General features: G+C 43.3%; 2 protein-coding genes across 3 annotated transcripts; both read left to right on the top strand.

Moving 5' to 3' along the window:
• Positions 1-244: 244 nt before the first annotated feature.
• On the top strand, positions 245-8,695 carry LOC128429944 (complement factor I). 2 transcript variants are annotated; one of them, XM_053415842.1, is made up of 17 exons: positions 245-513; positions 1,390-1,544; positions 3,863-4,016; positions 4,191-4,254; positions 4,352-4,514; positions 4,601-4,803; positions 5,744-5,845; positions 5,921-6,034; positions 6,198-6,227; positions 6,311-6,331; positions 6,476-6,618; positions 6,724-6,827; positions 7,177-7,281; positions 7,374-7,549; positions 7,733-7,834; positions 7,930-8,078; positions 8,165-8,695. In XM_053415842.1, exons 1-17 carry the CDS (start codon positions 454-456, stop codon positions 8,231-8,233), a joined length of 1,914 nt encoding a protein of 637 aa, XP_053271817.1. In that variant the 5' UTR covers positions 245-453; the 3' UTR covers positions 8,234-8,695. The 2 variants fall into 2 exon arrangements, with proteins under 2 accessions (XP_053271817.1, XP_053271816.1); XM_053415841.1 differs by having other exon boundaries at positions 5,741-5,845.
• Positions 8,696-8,848: 153 nt separating this feature from the next.
• On the top strand, positions 8,849-19,239 carry LOC128429946 (complement factor I). Its single transcript, XM_053415844.1, has 17 exons — positions 8,849-9,658; positions 10,043-10,134; positions 10,359-10,512; positions 10,687-10,750; positions 10,848-11,010; positions 11,097-11,299; positions 11,406-11,507; positions 13,824-13,937; positions 14,100-14,129; positions 14,213-14,233; positions 14,356-14,504; positions 14,594-14,697; positions 17,711-17,815; positions 17,905-18,080; positions 18,264-18,365; positions 18,445-18,593; positions 18,680-19,239. Exons 1-17 carry the CDS (start codon positions 9,599-9,601, stop codon positions 18,746-18,748), a joined length of 1,857 nt encoding a protein of 618 aa, XP_053271819.1. The 5' UTR covers positions 8,849-9,598; the 3' UTR covers positions 18,749-19,239.

Below are 19,239 nucleotides of genomic sequence, written 5' to 3'. Positions count from 1 at the left end.
GTCCGGTGTGAACCCGGCGTCAGGAGGCATTTGGGGCCAGAGGCTGAAAGGTTGGAGAACACCTGACCCAACAGAGCTTCAACATTTAATTCAACATCATTGCTTTTAGATTTCTAAACTTGAAATTCCAAAAGATTATGAGTTCATTCCTCCTGTTCGCAGGAAATCTAAAAAACAGACGTCTGAACCTCGACCTTCAGTAGTGGCTCCGCCCACGTGGGCCATATGTGTTTGAGTTGTTACAGGAATCTGGGTTTTCCACCTCGTCGTTTACGGATCAGCTGAGTCAGAGTCTGAACTTATTGATGAGACGAGCTAATGATTGACGACGAGAGAAGAGATAATCAGGTCTTCATCTGAATAGAGAAGAACTGTTTCTGTGTGTGGGGCACAGATGTTGGTCTTTATTTTTAACATTTCTGAGAAAACACTTGATCGAAGCTGAAGTCGATCATGAGATCAGTCGGAGTTTCTCTTCTCTGGCTGTTTCTTCTCGTCATCAAATCTGAAATTGTGAGTAAAACCTTTTTAAATCTGATTCTCCAGTTATATATTTCTATTTGATATTGTTTAGAGCAGGCGAACTGGAAGGTAGAATGCTGTTGTTGCTAAATACAGTGAATTATAGTATTTAAAATAACATGTATATTATACTGCAGTGGTAAAATAAGTACTGCGACCTTTTACTAAAGTAACAGTTGTGATAGAAATGTTACTATTAGGGCAATGATTAATATTAGGAACAACTTTGATCTTTAGACAGACAAATGTCTCTCTGAGAAACCAGGGTGTTGATCCACCATATGGGGTTATGTTACTTTCTCACCCTCACATTCACCTAACAGAGACTTTACAGCTCGGGGGATTTGTTGTGGTTGTAGACATTAAGACAGATGTTACACTCCAGGGGTCTGAGATAGAGCAGAAGACAGGATATTCATCACCTATTCTACACATCAAAGAGGTTGATGTATAACATTTGTCTCCTCTCTAGGAGGGGCTTGGAGATGTATAAAGTGTTGCTAATTCTTGTATGTCATTGCTCATTGTATGAAATCTATTCCATGGTCTTGTACATTGATGTAGAATAAAACTTACAGAAAGACATTGTAATGACTTGTGCTTGACTATTGAGAAATTCCCATGACACAGTAGAATATAGAGTGTCACTAATATGTATTTAATCATTGCATTATGATTATTGATTTTTATAATTATAATTTAGAAATCTCTGTTACACTTGGAGGTCATTGCATTTAATTTAAAATCCTTTAAACGGATCTAACTAATGATACCATTAATACATGAACGAAAAGTGTCTTTAAATATGACCCTTTGAAGTTGGATGACTGTTGTTGCTGTGTATGATGTGCTGGTGTTGTCACTCAGATAGAGCAGATCCAACAGAGACCTCAGCTGTCTATCCCAACGACCCCTGAGGTCACCAGCCCCCCCCCGCCGCCCCCGATCCCAACCCCGACCCCGAGAGCTGCTGAGGAGAAAGAAGACGAGTTCCTGGGTTCAGCTGAGTGTCTGGAGAAGAAGTCAGTGACCGACCATCTGAGCCTCTTCCGTTGGTCGCATGATTGTTTTTGTTCGCTATATACAAACTATACATCAGGGGTGTCCAAACTACGGCCCGCGGGCCATCTGCGGCCCGCCATCCATTTTAAATTGGCCCGCCTCAAAAAAATTTAAATTAAAAATTGCTCTATTTTTGAAGAAATTGTACTTTCTTGATTGTTGTTGTTGTGGGTTTGTACCCTCGAGTAGGGGAGAGCGGGATAATGTGAGAATTTTTTTACATTTGCTCCCCTCTAGGCGAGCTAAAATCATATATCCGTAAAATTTACATATTTCCTATTAATTCAGGATGTTTCCTAGCAATGGAAATGATCAGAATGTCTTCAGGACAAAGGGCAGTGAAAATATGATTGTTTGTAAAAAAGTGGTTCTCACTTTACCCAAGCTTAGAGGTAAAGTGAGACAGACCAGAGAAATCAAGGGGGTAAAGTGATCCGCTTACCTTTTCCACTTTAAAACTACCATAACAACACATGTTTTAATAGGTCAATTAAGCACATTTATGATTATTATGATTCATGTGATCTCTTGCACACCCTAGCTTGCCTGCACATTGTTTCTCTGTCCAATCGGCAGGGACAGGGATATTGTTTGTCTCTGCGTATTCAAATGCCAGTTCACGGCACTTAATTGGAGCAAGGCCATGGAACTGGTCAGCTAGTTGTTTCAAGTGTTTGGCTCCTCCTCCATCTCATCTGTGAATATTCTCTTTACCTCAGCTACTGCACCCCAGGCTACTGATTTTACTTCCCCTTTCTCTTTTTTCTTTATGAATCTTTTGAGGGTTGTCTTGTCATTATTTCTATCTCTTCCAGCTTTTCTTGAGGTCTTCTTTCCTTGCATGACCTCACCGGCTGCACTCTCCATCTCTGTGAGGGGTGTTTCGCCCCAGGTTGTCTTCCTGGTGTAGTTTCTTTGCATGATGGCTTTTCTACAATGTTTAAGGCATTAAAAATAAAACGTATGTAATGTAATATTACACTAGAATATGTTTAAGACTAAGCTTAACTTGTACTTCATGGTGGGGTAAAGTGAGACACTGTCCCACTTTACCCCACAGCATTTGTCTCACTTTACCCCGAAGCCACAATTTTTGAAAAACAACATCTCTTATCAATTCAGGCTAATCTTCAGCTAGCATCAATCACATGGTTTTATATGTTGGAAGTTCACCAACATGTATGATATAATTTTTTCTACCTGAATCAATTTGTTTTGACACAACAGTTGATTAAGTTCAAAGCAAGAAAATTTACTTTTACATGCAAAAAACACATTTTTGTGAAAAAACGTACTTTCAACAGCACCAGCACCAACTTCTCCGTCATGGCAAGGGGGGAATGGGAGGGGCTTTTAAACATAATAGTCACATGACCACAAATGTGTTCCGTTCCCTAGATACAGGGGGTGTTTCACATCAACCGATGTCCCACATTACCCCGCTCTACCCTAATGTAATATTACACTAAAATATGGTTAAGACTAAACTTAACTTGTGCTAGATGTCTCACTTTACCCCACAGCCAACATTTTAGAAAAAACAACATCTCTTATCAGTTCAGGCTAATCTTCAGCTAGCATCAATCACATGGTTTTATATGTTGGAGTTCACCAACATGTATGATATAAGTTTTTCTACCTGAATCAATTTGTATGATACAACAGTTGATGCAAGAAAATTTACTTTTACATGCAAAAAGAACATTTTTGTGAAAAAACATTCTAACCACAGCATCAGCACCAACTTCTCTTACATGGCAAGGGTGGAATGGGAGGGGCTTGAAAACATAATGATCACATGACCACAAATGTGTTACGTTGCCTAGACACAGGGGGTGTCTCACATTACCCTGCTCTCCCCTTCCCTTGAATGCACTGATTGCAAATTGCTTTGGATAAAAGCAACAGCGAAATGAATTGTAATGTAATGGACTATGGCCCACTGTATTGTACTTCTCAGTTTTGACACTAGGTGGCGCCACGCCCCCCGCCCTAAGCTACGTGATTGAGGCGCACTGTCAACAGTCCGCTCCAGGGCAGGGGGGCGTGGCGGCGTGAGTGGCCCAGACCTTCACATTTTCTTCTGTATGTGGCCCTCAGGATAAAAAGTTTGGACACCCCTGCTATACATCTATACACACACTTAAATAGATAAATATATATGTATCTACTTAGATAAACGCTGACGTGCCTGTGAAAGCATCACATCTGTAATAGATTCTCTGTGATGACGTGTGTGAATAAACTCAGATTGTTGGCTTGTGTGTGTGTTCACCAGGTTGACTCGTGCATCATGTGACCTGGTGTTCTGTCCTCCGTGGGAGCGTTGCATCGAAGGACTGTGCTCCTGTAAACCTCCGTATCTGTGTCCCACTGACGACGTGAAGCCGGTTTGTGGTCGAGACCAAAGGACGTACCGCTCCTACTGCCAGGTTCGATTCCCACTGTTCCACGGGGGCGGAAACGAGTTTAGATTTAGATCATGTTTATAGTTTTCTATACATTCAACTCATAAATGAAGTGTATTTATCAAAGTTTATCTCCACCTGATCGTCTTCATATACATTCACTGATCGTCTTTAATAACAATAACAATCTTTTCCCAGGTTATGGCGGTCTCTTGTCGGAATGAGAAACCTGCCATGTCTTACTTTGGTGACAAATGTGCAGGTTCGCTCCAACAGACCAATTTGTCACATATTTGTCATATAAGTTGTTTCTATGTTTAAGGTGAACTTCACCGTTGTCTTTCTCTCTTTTCACACAGAGAATATTCTGGAGATCGGGACTTTGATCGATTCTGAGACCGGAGTCGTCAGCATCTCGGTTCCGGACAAGAGCCAAACAGGTGTTGAGAAGCACCTGATCTGTCGGGGGCTGTGGGACATGGCGGCAGCTAACGTGGCCTGCAAAGAACATGGGAATCAACTGTGAGAGGAGACATGCATTCATATAACACACATGTATAGTGAGATGTGGAAGAGGAACAATGATTGACGACACGTCTCGTGAACAGGGGCGCGGCGGTCGCTGGCTCCGTCTTTTACTCCAACCTGAAGACAGAGCATCCAGGCAAACAGTTCCCCCCCACCTGTGTCAGCATCCGGTGCCAAGGTTACGAGAAATCCCTGTCCGAGTGTGTCATCTACGACAAGATGGTGATCGGCAACAGGCGGGTCGCCACGGCAACGTGTTATATCCAGTCTCAGGCCCCGACAGGTCTGGATGGATGGATGGATGGATGGATGGATTTATGGATGGATGGATGGATGGATGGATGGATGGATGGATGAATGGATGGATGGATGGATGGATGGATGGATGGATGGATGGATGGATTTATGGATGGATGGATGGATGGATGGATGGATGAATGGATGGATGGATGGATGGATGGATGGATGGATGGATGAATGGATGGATGGATGGATGGATGGATGGATGGATGGATGAATTGCTGGATGGATGGATGGATGGATGGATTGTATGTATTTATGGATGTATGGATGTATGGATGGATGTATGGATGGATGGATGATGGATGGATGGGTGGGTGGGTGGATGGATGGATGGATGGATGAATGGATGGATGGATGGATGGATGGATGGATGGATGGATGGATGAATTGCTGGATGGATGGATAGATTGTATGTATTTATCGATGTATGGATGTATGGATGTATGGATGTATGGATGGATGATGGATGGATGGGTGGATGGATGGATGGATGGATGGATGGATGGATGGATGGATGAATGGATGGATGGATGGATGGATGGATGGATGGATGGATGGATGGATGGATGGATGGATGGATGGATGGATTGTATGTATTTATGGATGTATGGATGTATGGATGGATGTATGGATGGATGGATGATGGATGGATGGGTGGGTGGGTGGATGGATGGATGGATGGATGAATGGATGGATGGATGGATGGATGGATGAATTGCTGGATGGATGGATAGATTGTATGTATTTATAGATGTATGGATGTATGGATGTATGGATGTATGGATGGATGGATGGATGATGGATGGATGGGTGGGTGGGTGGATGGATGGATGGATGGATGGATGGATGGATGGATGGATGGATGGATGAATGGATGGATAAATCGTTTTCTGACCTTTCATATTTGTTCATTTCAGAAGACTGCGGCTTCACGTGTGCAAACAGGAAGTGTGTGCCTCTGAACCATACATGTGATGGAGTGGATGACTGTGGCGACCGCAGTGATGAAATGTGCTGCAAAGGTAAGTACACACATAAACACACACACACAAACACACACAGACAAACACACACACGTAATAACCCTGTATTGTCAGGTTGCAGGAGCGGTGGTCTGCTGTGTAAGACGGGTGTGTGTCTTCATAAAGATTCTGTCCATGACGGACACGTCGACTGTCTGGACGGTGAAGACGAATCGCCCAAACACACCAGTGAGTTACAAACACTCTAACACTGACAGTTTAAATTACATAATGTTTTGACGTTTGTTATGTGGTTGTATTATGAAGTCTAGTTATAAAAATACTTCTACTAGACTGTAAAAGTACGACATAAAAGAACTCTGATGTGTTCACGTGTTTTTACTTTCTACAGGATCAAGCAAGTCAGGACTCAGCAACTCAGGTACAGTGAGGACAGATGGGAACTCAGCGCTCGGTTCAAATGGTTGTTGTTGTTGATTAGATTTGTTTTTCTCTTTATTTCAGATTTGATCTCTCCTCATGATGGTACGTTAACCGTGAAGCTTTCAGAACTTTATTCACAGAGCTGATATTATACTTTATGGCTTTATAAATAAGTGGATGGATGGATTGATGGATGGATGGATGGATGGATGGATGGATTTTAAACTGATTACTCTTCGTGCCTAGAGATCAAAGTCAGCCGATTGCAGCTGGAGTCCAAGTTAGAGTGTGGGATTCCCAACGCGACCACGGTGGACGACGAGGAGGTGGAGGAGCGAGGGCGGGGCCGCCGCGTCAAGAGGGTGGTGGGAGGAGTCCCGGCAAGACCGGTCAGTCAGAAACACTGCTGCCTGTTTAACTGTAAATACACACACAGTTATTAACAACACTATGTATAAACCTGTGTGTGTGTATGTGTGTGTGTGTGTATACAGACTCAGATCCAGTGGCAGGTCGCTCTGGAGGATAACAGCAAGATCCACTGTGGAGGAGCATATATCGGGGGCTGCTGGGTAATCACCGCTGCTCACTGCGTCAGGTAAACGAGGACGTGTTAGCATTAGCATTAGCATGAAATATTAGCATCCTGATTGTCAGAGAGTTTAGGAAAGTTTCCTCTTCTCACATTTAACTATAAAATCTTCCCTTGTTTAATCTTCTGGGATACGACTTGTTGTTTAAGCCTAATGTTTAAAATTAGTCTAAAACATGTGCTTCCACTGGACGTTCAAAGAAACTGTCACTTCATCCTGTTATTTTAGGCAGAATGTGTTTTTTCTAAGTGAGTTTAAGGTTCAGACTCTTCCTCAGATTTACACTTTAAGGACTGATTTACTTTAAAATACATATTCATCAGTCAGTCGTGCTAGTAATCGTCTCTTCATCAGACCCAACCCGCTGGCGTTCAAAGTCAAGTTTTCTCTCTGGAAGAAATCGAGAGCTCAGAACACGACGGACATCGTTCCTGTTGAGGACATTCTCATCCACCCCTGGTACGAATCTTTCTCTCTGTACAGTCGTCATTAAAACTTAAACTTTGACCGAACACACTGGACACAGAAATGACTTGGAGACTTTTTAACAGGTACAACGCCAGAACGTACGAGAACGACATTGCTCTTGTGAAGCTGAAGAATCTTCCACACGAGGACAGATGTTTCGTGGAGAATCCGGCCATCAGCGCCGTCTGCGTTCCCTGGTCCTCGCAACTCTTCCAGCCCAACCACACCTGCAGCATCTCGGGATGGGGACGAACCAAAGGTCTGTACGTTTCTGTTCGGCTGTGACTTCAAAGGATAAGAACTAACTGTAGCTTAATCGTAAGCTAGGACCTAAAGAAAGACGACGTCGTGGATAATTTCTTGAGTCAGACTGAATGTCGTTAAGTGAGACAAGTTATTTTAAATATTGATCGTGTTGGATCATTGTAATGTTTGTGTGCAGATGGTCGATCCGCTAAGGTGTTGCTCTGGGCCAACGTGTCGCTCATCGACGACTGTCAGAGATTCTACAATGATCGATTCAAACCAGGAATGATGTGTGCAGGTGAGTGTTGACGTCCTCAGTGACCTGAGAACACTCACACAGTTTATAATGGTGTGTGTGTGTGACTGTGTGTGTGTGTGTGTGTTTATGTGCAGGTGACCTGGACGGCAGCGTGGACTCCTGTCAGGGCGACAGCGGCGGTCCTCTGGTCTGTGAAGATGAACTGGGCTTCTCTTACCTGTGGGGCATCGTCAGCTGGGGGGACAAGTGTGGTCACGCTGGATTCCCTGGAGTTTATACACAAGTAATATATAACACAAAATCTATACACTGAAAAAACACACACAACCTAAATGTGTCATTAACATGAAATTATTTTATCTCCGCCAGGTCGCTCATTACTTTGAATGGATCAGAAGTAACACAGGTTGGCCGACAGTCACCAGGTTTAACTCCTGATGACGAGGAACCACCCCCCCCCACACACAAACACAAAAACTCACGTAGCTTTTCTTTCTGATTGTAACCTGACCGCAGCTTGTGTGATTACAGACACTGTGACAGTGATTAAAACTTGAATTGTTCAAAGTGTTTTCATTTTCAAAACAATCACATACTTTAAATTGTCAAACTCAATAAGACATAATAAACATTTCTTCTTAAGGAATGCACTGGGGGATTAAATACTTGCATTGTGACAAATGAAATACCTGTAATATTTAAAATAATACTAAATAATAATTCGTTTTGTGTTGTTGTAGTTTTTCTTGTGGATAAGTGTGCAGTGTCACTCGTTCCCTTATCTCACCACCGTGGACACACAAACGCACATTGATTCATCTTGTTGATCTTGTGTGTTCTCCGGTGACCTGAACCAACAACAACACAGAACTTCACAGAATAAAAGCGTTATTTATTTAATATGTTTATTTTCTATTTCTTTATTTTTAAGTTTCTTGACGTGACTCCTGTCATTTTATTAAAGGCAATACAAGTTGACAAAAAAGAAGATCTAGACGCAAATTCAGATGTAAAAAATAACAGAAGTTGAGAATAGAAGACAGATTAATCAAAACAAGTATAATATTTAAAAAAGGCAATAAACAGGCAAGAACATTTATAGTGCATGTAAGATAAAATGAAACTAGTGTATAAATATTAACTTCTTGTTTGCCTCTGAGGAGAAATCAAGGTCGTGGTTAGAGTCAATATAATGTGGTTGCCAAACTAGGGGTGGGGCCCCCGTGGGGGGTCACGAGACTCGGAGAGGGGGCCACAATGTCCCAAAAATGATATATGTGTGTTGTAGCCAAAATTGTTACAGAAGACAGAAAAGGATATTAGATTTAAAATTAATAAATGTTGCTTAAGTGAGAGATTAGCAGAAGCTTTAGGAGGCATTTGGGGCCAGAGGCTGAAAGGTTGGAGAACACCTGACCCAACAGAGCTTCAACACTTAATTCAACATCATTGCTTTCAGATTTCTAAACTTGAAATTCCAAAAGATTATGAGTTCATTCCTCCTGTTCGCAGGAAACCTAAAAAACAGACGTCTGAACCTCGACCTTCAGTAGTGGCTCCGCCCACGTGTACCATATGTGTTTGAGTTGTTACAGGAATCTGGGTTTTCCACCTCGTCGTTTACGGATCAGCTGAGTCAGAGTCTGAACTTATTGATGAGACGAGCTAATGATTGACGACGACAGAAGAGATAATCAGTTCTTCATCTGAATAGAGAAGAACTGTTTATGTGTGTGGGGCACAGATGTTGGTCTTTATTTTTAACATTTCTGAGAAAACACTTGATCGAAGCTGAAGTCGATCATGAGATCAGTCGGAGTTTCTCTTCTCTGGCTGTTTCTTCTCGTCATCAAATCTGAAACTGTGAGTAAAACATTTTTTAATCTGATTCTCCAGTTATCTCTATTTGATATTGTTTAGAGCGGGTGAACTGGAAGGTAGAATGCTGTTGTTGCTAAATATAGTGAATTATAGTATTTGTAATAAGATGTTTATTATACTCCAGTGGAAAAAGAAGTACTGCGACCTTTTACTAAAGTAACGGTAGAATAAAGAGTGTCACTAATATGTATTTAATCATTGCATTATGATTTTTGATTTATATAATTATAATTTAGAAATCTCTGCTACACTTGGAGGTCATTGCATTTCATTTAAAATCCTTTAAACTGATCTAACTATTGATACCATTAATACATGAATGAAAAGTGTCTTTAAATATGACCCTTTATCCCACCGACCCCTGAGGTCACCGGCGCCCCCCCGCCCACCCCGACCCCGACAGCTGCTGAGGAAAAAGAAGACGAGTTCCTGGGTTCACCCGAGTGTCTGGAGAAGAAGTCAGTGACCGACCATCTGAGCCTCTTCCGTTGGTCGCATGATTGTTTTTGTTCATTATATATAAACTATATACATCTATACACACACATACATAGATAAATATATTTGTATCTACTTAAGATAAACACTGACGTGCCTGTGAAAGCATCACATCTGTAATAGATTCTCTGTGATGACGTGTGTGAATAAACTCAGATTGTTGGCTTGTGTGTGTGTTCACCAGGTTGTCTCGTGCATCATGTGACCTGGTGTTCTGTCCTCCGTGGGAGCGTTGCATCAGAGGACAGTGCTCCTGTAAACTTCCGTATCTGTGTCCCACTGACGACGTGAAGCCGGTTTGTGGTCGAGACCAAAGGACGTACCGCTCCTACTGCCAGGTTCGATTCCCACTGTTCCACGGGGGCGGAAACGAGTTTAGATTTAGATCATGTTTATAGTTTTCTATACATTCAACTCATAAATGAAGTGTATTTATCAAAGTTTATCTCCACCTGATCGTCTTCATATACATTCACTGATCGTCTTTAATAACAATAACAATCTTTTCCCAGGTTATGGCTGTCTCTTGTCGGACTGAGAAACCTGCCATGTCTTACTTTGGTGACAAATGTGCAGGTTCGCTCCAACAGACCGATTTGTCACATATTTGTCATATAAGTTGTTTCTATGTTTAATGTGAACTTCACCGTTGTCTTTCTCTCTTTTCACACAGACAATATTCTGGAGATCGGGACTGGGATCGATTCTGAGACCGGAGTCGTCAGCATCTCGGTTCCGGACAAGAGCCAAACAGGTGTTGAGAAGCACCTGGTCTGTCGGGGGCTGTGGGACATGGCGGCAGCTAACGTGGCCTGCAAAGAACATGAGAATCCACTGTGAGAGGAAACATGCATTCATATAACACACATGTATAGTGAGATGTGGATGAGGAACAATGATTGACGACACGTCTCGTGAACAGGGGCGCGGCGGTCGCTGGCTCCGTCTTTTACTCCAACCTGACGACGGAACATCCAGGCAAACAGTTCCCCCCCACCTGTGTCAGCATCCGGTGCCAAGGTTACGAGAAATCCCTGTCCGAGTGTGTCATCTACGACAAGATGGAGATCGGTGGGATGCGGGTCGCCACGGCAACGTGTTATAACCCGTCACAGGCCCTGACAGGTCTCTGGATGGATGGATGGATGGATGAATGGATTTATGGATGGATGGATTTATGGATGGATGGATAAATCGTTTTCTGACCTTTTGAATTTGTTCATTTCTGAAGACTGCGGCTTCACGTGTGCAAACAGCAAGTGTGTGCTTCTGAAACAGACATGTGATGGAGTGGATGACTGTGGCGACCGCAGTGATGAAATGTGCTGCAAAGGTTAGTACACACATATACACACACACATACACACACACACACACACGTAATAACCCTGTGTTGTGCAATATAAAGTGATACCATAGAATGGTGTGCCTTTAAGCATTCAATAAATTTGGTTATCAAAATAAAATATAGAGCATTAATATTTAAAACATTAATATAAAATCATAACTCTAATTGGTTAAAGTTACCTCGGGGCACCACCCTTCAAAGAAAGGGAAAAGATAGCCAATTTATTGATTAAGGTCAGTCTCATTTAGATCTAGTTCAATTAGAAATCTCAATATTTACTATTAAAGATTATATCATGAACCTTTTAAGGTTATGGAGTTCTTTTCAGTGTAGAGGTTGGCAAAATTCACTTGAGTGAGTGTGTGTGGGCCTATGTTTATCAGGGTGCTCTCAAAATAATGGCTTGCCAAAAGAGTTACACCCTCTGTGGGCTTTTAAGATGGTCGCGGACCCTCTAAAGATAGCAGCCCTCCCCCTTTCTTCTGAAGTTGTTTATGACTAGTAGCGGGGGAAGGTTTTAAATGAGGTGAAGACTATCCGTGTGTCTGTGTAGATTTTAAATCAGAGAATGAGAGTCAGAGATATATGCAAAGAAAGCCTGTGAAGAGCATTACAAACTAACCTTACTTTCAATAACTTATAAACACGATATCTCAACACACATATAACTTATAAACACCACACAGAATCAAATAAACAGTCTTGCTTAGCCTCGTATAATTATTAAGTCCAGTTTTTGTGACCCGTCCTTGAAAAGGGAAAAGAGGTTGCTGTGCAGTTAGCAGTTCGTATTGCCGGTTGGTCGTAAGGTTTCTGCAGTCGCGGTTCTGTTGACCTGTGGGGCTCAGTTGCTGGTTCAAAGTTCTTACCTGCAGGACATCGAGTCGCTGCTAGGAGTAAAGGCCAATGTATGCTTCTCCGTTTTGACGAACACGGACAGATAGGACCGCCCTCTCCAACGTGGAACGCCCTCTCTGTGCCTCTCCGCGGCTCCTCGCAGAGCTTTTCGTGCAGCTCTCATTTTTCTAACTACACGTCGAAATGGCGGACAGCCCACGGATACCACTTGGCTGTGATTGGTCAGCTAACGCCAGCATTTCGGGACATCATTTTTTCCGGACCTCAAACCTCCTGTTTCATTCCCTAAATCACAATAAACCTAAATCACAACTACGACTCTATGATTAATGTGACAAGTGTGTTAAGCCAGCGGCGTTGTCCGGCTGACGGTGGCTGGTTAGAGCACTTACAGCATGTGTGTACGGTCATATACGGTTATAACGAACTTTGATAACGGGGATAGCGGGCTAGCCACCATGCTAACTGCGGTGGGAACAGCGCAAAAACCCGCTGACTTTAATCCCACGGCTCTCATGACACTGTTTCTCAAACACCGTCAGGTTAGAAGCAAACACTTGGTAGTAGTTAGTATCGGCTGTCCGTGCTGACTGTGTGTGGAAGCTGGGGGGAGCTAGCTGCCTCCGTGTAGCTTCAAGCTGTTGCAGCTGTTGAATTAGCAACGCAGTTTGGAAACAAGACCGGGGAACCGCTGCGCTAAGACACGATAACAAAAGCATTTTGACCCGCTGGGTGTCACTTTATTTCAGCAAAACTGTCGCGTCATCAACATCCTTTTTCTGTTGTCATCGTTCACTGTGTGTGAGGAGCCGGGAGGACGTAAATAAACCAGCGTGGACTTCTTCTATATACCTCATGAGGTAGGCTTCTCTAAGCTCGACTTCCGTTACGCCATCTACTGTTCTGGCGGTGAATTGTTTTCGGAAACAAAAAGGCTCGTAGAACTATAAATCAAAAAGGGTCCGTCCGCTCCGCCCGTCCCTCCTTCCGCAACGGACTCGGAGAAGCATACTGAGGCCTTAAGGTAGAGCTTGATTTGAGAGGCGGTTTCCATGATGAGGTGAGCTGGGAGCTGCACCTTTGCGCCCCGATCGTAGATGGGAAGAGAAGCTGTGCTGGAGCAGCCAGGCTTCCCCTCAGCGATGCAGGAGAAGAGAGATGGCCGCCTGCCTCCTTGGTAGGATTGTGGAAAAAAAAAGAATTGGGGGAGACCTTGCCTTATATTTAACGGTGACCTCACAGGTCATGGTGCCAGAGTGACCAATTGGAGTTGACCCTGGTGGCTTTTTCACACCTATGGGTGAAACTTTCCAGAACAAAAGGACCTGCAGAATCCTGGAAGATTGAGTTCCTTGGCTGTTTTCAGGCTTTTGACTACACATATAGGCCGAAGAGTAGGCCTTTAGTTTCACAAGAACATTGTCCCAACGCCTGTATTGTCAGGTTGCAGGAGCGGTGGTCTGCTGTGTAAGACGGGTGTGTGTCTTCATAAAGATTCTGTCCATGACGGACACGTCGACTGTCTGGACGGTGAAGACGAATCGCCCAAACACACCAGTGAGTTACACACACTCTAACACTGACAGTTTAAATTACATAATGTTTTGAAATTTTTTGTGTGGTTGTATTATGAAGTCTAGTTATGAAATACTTCTACTAGACTGTAAATGTACGACATAAAAGAACTCTGATGTGTTCACGTGTTTTTACTTTCCACAGGATCAAGCCAGCCAGGACTCAGCAACTCAGGTACAGTGAGGACAGATGGGAACTCAGCGCTCGGTTCAAATGGTTGTTGTTGTTGATTAGATTTGTTTTTCTCTTTATTTCAGATTTGATCTCTCCTCATGATGGTACGTTAACCGTGAAGCTTTCAGAACTTTATTCAAAGAGCTGATATTATACTTTATGGCTTTATAAATAAGTGGATGGATTGATGGATGGATGTATTTTAAACTGATCTCTTCGTGTCTAGAGATCAAATTCAGCCGATTGCAGCTGGAGTCCAAGTTACAGTGTGGGATTCCCAACGCGACCACAGTGGACGACGAGGACGAGGATGTGGAGGAGCGGGGGCGGGGCCGCCGCGTCAAGAGGGTGGTGGGAGGAGTCCCGGCAAGACCGGTCAGTCAGATACACTGCTTTCTGTTTAACTGTATATACACGCCCAGTTATTAACAACACTATGTATAAACCTGTGTGTGTGTATACAGACTCAGATCCAGTGGCAGGTCGCTCTGGAGGATAACAGGGCGATCCACTGTGGAGGAGCATATATCGGGGGCTGCTGGGTAATCACCGCTGCTCACTGCGTCAGGTAAACGAGGACGTGTTAGCATTAGCATGAAATATTAGCATCCTGACTGTCGGAGAGTTCAGGAAAGTTTCCTCTTCTCACATTTAACTAAGACATCTTCACTTGTTTGATCTTTTGTGCTCAAGATATTCCCTTTGCACCCGATGAATATCATGTGGGAACAATGTTTGTGTATCAGCAAATGATTCCTGCCGATGACGACCACACGTCTGTTGTGCAATAATGCTTAAATAGTGATACCATAGAATGGGGTGCCTGTAGGCATTCAATAAGTTTGGTTATCAAAATAAAATATAAAACATTAATATTTAAAATATTAATATAAAATCATAACTTGAATTGGTTAAAGTTACCTCAGGGCACCACCCTTCAAAGGAAGGGAAAAGATAGTCAATTTATTGATTAGGATCAGTCTCATTTAGATCTAGTTCAATTAGAAATCTCAATATTTTACCATTAAAGATTACATAATGAACAATGAAGGTTATGCAGTTCTTAACAGTGTAACGGTTGGCAAAGTTCAGTTATGCAACATTAATAACAGAACATTTGTGAAAGAAAACATTTATGATGAACATAATAAAGTATAAAAACACAAATTACTAAACAATCAAACTAACTAACAAGGAGGTGTGTGTATGTGTGTGTGTGTGAATGTAAATTAGCATGCTTTCAAAATGGTCGCTGACCCCCTAAGATAAGAGCCCCCCCCCCCCCCCCCCCCCCCCTTCTTCTGAGGTTGTTTTACGGCCGTTGCTTTACGGCTGAGGGGGAAGGTTTAACTAGGTGAGATGCTATGCGTGTCTGTGTGTATGTTAATCAGATAATGATAGACAGGGACAAAGCCTGTGGCAAGTAGCCTGACGTTGTCAGACTCACAATTCTAGTCAGAATGTGAGTCTGAGACCGCTCCATTGGGCTGTGATTATGGGGCGTGTTTCAACTGACCAGGAAGTAAAATTCTTCTTCGCTCAATTGGATAGACCTACAACCAATCAGAGCAATGTAGTATGTGACGTATGCTAAGCAACGCATTGTGAGTTATTTACTAACGCCGGGTTCACACCGGACGCTTCAGCGCAGCGCCAAGCCTTAAATAACAGCTGGCTCCCATCCACTCCCATGTTAAAACTTTGAGCCGGTCACACCGGAGGCTGAAGCACCGCGAGGCAGCCTTGGCGCAGCGCGGTGCTTCAGCCTCCGGTGTGACCGGCACAAAGCCGTGCAGCGATCTACTGGATCAACGGGTGATATTATTAGCGATGCCCGGCGGTTCAGCGTCGCTTCAGTGTCCGGTGTGAACAGCCCAGCGCCGGGGCGATAGGGATTAGCGCGGTGCTTTGGCGTCGCCTCCACGTTCTGTGTTCCTCTTTCAAAATGAATGCGCTGTCGATGTCTTCTAAAACAGACTCAATGGCAGCATCTACACATCTCAGCTCGCCAGCGGCAGGCATGTTTGTTGAAAACGAATTCAACCCAAGGGCACTTTGATGACGTGGTTGATTACGTTACCGTTGATCATCTGTCAATCATCGTATAAAGCCCGCCCTGACAATCTGATTGGCCCGGTCGGGCATAATTTTTCCTCAACGGAGCGACTCCAGACCGAACTGCCCGACCAAAAATGTTGTGGGCGGGGCTAAGTTCGTCTGGCATCCAGGCTATGTGGCAAGCCTAACTAGCATTAACCTTCATTTAACTTATAGCTACAACATCACAGCATATATCAAACTTGTAAACACACAAAATTAAGTAGCAGTCTTGCTTAGCATGTATAATTATTAAGCCCAGATTATGTTACCAGTCCGAGGGAAAGAGGAAAAGAAGTTGCTGTTCAGGTTGAAGTTCTGTGATGTCTCCCAGCTTTGTGGTCGTAGAGTTCTGCATTCGCGATTCTGTCGAGCCGTGTGCTCAGATGCTGGTTGAAGTTCTCCTGCAGGACATCGCCTCGCTACGAGGAGTTTTGTAGAACTTGAAGGGCGAGGAGATTTCCTTGAGAAGATGAGCTGGGAGCTTCACTTTGACCTCCGGAAGTTGGTGGGAAGAGAAGAGTAAGCCGGCATACTCTTCTCACTCCTTGAAGAGTTGTGGGAAGAGAGGGCAGCCTTCCGCCCTCAGAGTGGTTGGAGAAAAAGAGATAGAATTGGGGGAGAACTCCCCTTATATTGGGCTGATGACCCACAGGTCATGTGGCCGGAGTGACCAATAGATGTTGACTTTTTGTGGCTTCTCACACCTATGCGTGACATTGTCCAGACCACAGGACATGCAGCATCCTGTTACATCCTGGGGAACTGAGTTCGGGAGGCTTTTTCAAGACAAAGAAACATGTGCTTTCAGGCTTTGACTACACATACAGGCCGAAGTGGAGACCTGTGGTTTGCACAAAAAACATATCCCAACAGAAGGTTGGTAGAAAGAGAGAAAATTGGGGGAGACCTGGCTTTATATTGGCTCGGTGACCTCACAGGTCATGGGGCAAGAGTGACCAATAGGAGGTGAGCCTTGTGGATTTTCACACCTCTGTGTGAAGATGTCCGGAACAAAGGGACATGCTGCATCCTGGGAAACTGAGTTCGGGAGGCTTTTTCCAGAACACCGAACATGCGGCATCAGGCTTTGTCTACATGTGACCGAACTTTGGTTTCACAAAAACCATGTCCCAACTCGTCTATGTAATTTATCTTGTGCAAACAAAATAAAACAGTTTTCACCTATTAGGACATTAGGGCTCTGTAAGTAACTGGCCATGGATTCAGTGAATTGCATTCTGCGATACGACTTCTTGTTTTAGACTAATGTGTCAAATTAAGTTTGGATAAATTCATGACTAACAAGTGCTACCACTGGACGTTCAAAGAACTGTCACTTCATCTTGTCATTTTAGGCAGAATGTGTTTTTTCTAAGTGAGTTTAAGGTTCAGAATCTTTGTCAGATTTACACTTTAAGGACTGATTTACTTTAAAAGACATATTCATCAGTCAGTCGTGCTAGTAATCGTCTCTTCATCAGACCCAACCCGCTGGCGTTCAAAGTCTTGTTGTCTCTCTGGAAGAAATCGAGACATCAGGACACAACTGACGTCGTTCCTGTTGAGGACATTCTCATCCACCCCCGGTACGAATCTTTCTCTCTGTACAGTCGTCATTAAAACTTAAATGACCGAACACACTGGACACAGAAATGACTTGGAGACTTTTTATCAGGTACAACGCCAGAACGTACGAGAACGACATTGCTCTTGTGAAGCTGAAGAATCTTCCACACGAGGACAGATGTTTCGTGGAGAATCCGGCCATCAGCGCCGTCTGCGTTCCCTGGTCCACGCAACTCTTCCAGCCCAACCACACCTGCAGCATCTCGGGATGGGGACGAACCAAAGGTCTGTACGTTTCTGTTCGGCTGTGACGTCAAAGGATAAGAACTAACTGTAGCTTAATCGTAAGCTAGGACCTAAAGAAAGACGACGTCGTGGATAATTTCTTGAGTCAGACTGAATGTCGTTAAGTTAGACAAGTTATTTTAATTATTGATCGTGTTGGATTATTGTAACGTTTGTGTGCAGATGGTCGATCCACTCAGGTGTTGCTCTGGGCCAACGTGTCGCTCATCGACGACTGTCAGAGATTCTACAATGATCGATTCAAACCAGGAATGATGTGTGCAGGTGAGTGTTGACGTCCTCAGTGACCTGAGGACACTCACAGTTTATAATGGTGTGTGTGTGTGTGTCTGTGTGTGTGCAGGTGACCTGGACGGCAGCGTGGACTCCTGTCAGGGCGACAATGGCGGTCCTCTGGTCTGTGAAGATGAACTGGGCTTCTCTTACCTGTGGGGCATCGTCAGCTGGAGGGACAAGTGTGGTCGGCCTGGATTCCCTGGAGTTTATACACAAGTAATATATAACACAAAATCTATACACTGAAAAAACACACACAACCTAAATGTGTCATTAACATGAAATTATTTTATCTCCGCCAGGTCGCTCATTACTTTGAATGGATCAGAAGTAAAACAGGTTGGCCGACAGTCACCAGGTTTAACTCCTGATGACGAGGAACCCCCCCCCCCCCCCCCCCCCCCACACACACACGTTGCTTTTCTTTTTGATTTTAATCTGACTGCAGCTTGTGTGATTACAGACACTGTGACACAGTGATTATAACTTGAATTGTTCAAAGTGTTTTCATTTTCAAACAATCACATACTTTAAATTGTGAAACATAATAAGACATAATAAACTTTTCTTCTTAAGGAATGTACTGGGGGGTTAAATACTTGCTTTGTGTCCAATGAAATACCTGTAATATTTATAATAATACCACTTTAAAATATGTTCCTGTTTCTATGGCGTAACATATTGATATTCGCTAACCTAGCTAACACAATAGCCTGAAATGTTTCAACAACTATGTGAAATACATATTTTTAAAGGTATTAAAAGTATATTGCTGCTGTATTTAAGTACAGGGTGATATTTCGTAATGATAATTATAATGGATCTTTTAAATATTTATATATAAAAAAATTACGGATACAGA

This window comes from Pleuronectes platessa, chromosome 23 (assembly GCF_947347685.1).
Source record: "Pleuronectes platessa chromosome 23, fPlePla1.1, whole genome shotgun sequence".
In the NCBI taxonomy this organism is placed as follows: Eukaryota; Metazoa; Chordata; class Actinopteri; order Pleuronectiformes; family Pleuronectidae; genus Pleuronectes; species Pleuronectes platessa.
This window is presented reverse-complemented; position numbering and strand designations above follow the sequence as displayed.

What these genes read in the sequence shown, in the direction of transcription:
- LOC128429946 (XM_053415844.1), top strand. Translation starts at nt 9,599, where the DNA reads ATGAGATCAGTCGGAGTTTCTCTTCTCTGGCTGTTTCTTCTCGTCATC. An exon ending in TCGTCATCAAATCTGAAACT is followed by an intron (nt 9,659 to 10,042) that starts GTGAGTAAAACA and finishes CCGACCCCTGAG; the next exon opens with GTCACCGGCGCCCCCCCGCC. An exon ending in GAGGAGTCCCGGCAAGACCG is followed by an intron (nt 14,505 to 14,593) that starts GTCAGTCAGATA and finishes GTGTGTATACAG; the next exon opens with ACTCAGATCCAGTGGCAGGT.
- LOC128429944 (XM_053415841.1), top strand. Translation starts at nt 454, where the DNA reads ATGAGATCAGTCGGAGTTTCTCTTCTCTGGCTGTTTCTTCTCGTCATC. An exon ending in TTTGATCTCTCCTCATGATG is followed by an intron (nt 6,332 to 6,475) that starts GTACGTTAACCG and finishes CTTCGTGCCTAG; the next exon opens with AGATCAAAGTCAGCCGATTG. An exon ending in GAGGAGTCCCGGCAAGACCG is followed by an intron (nt 6,619 to 6,723) that starts GTCAGTCAGAAA and finishes GTGTGTATACAG; the next exon opens with ACTCAGATCCAGTGGCAGGT.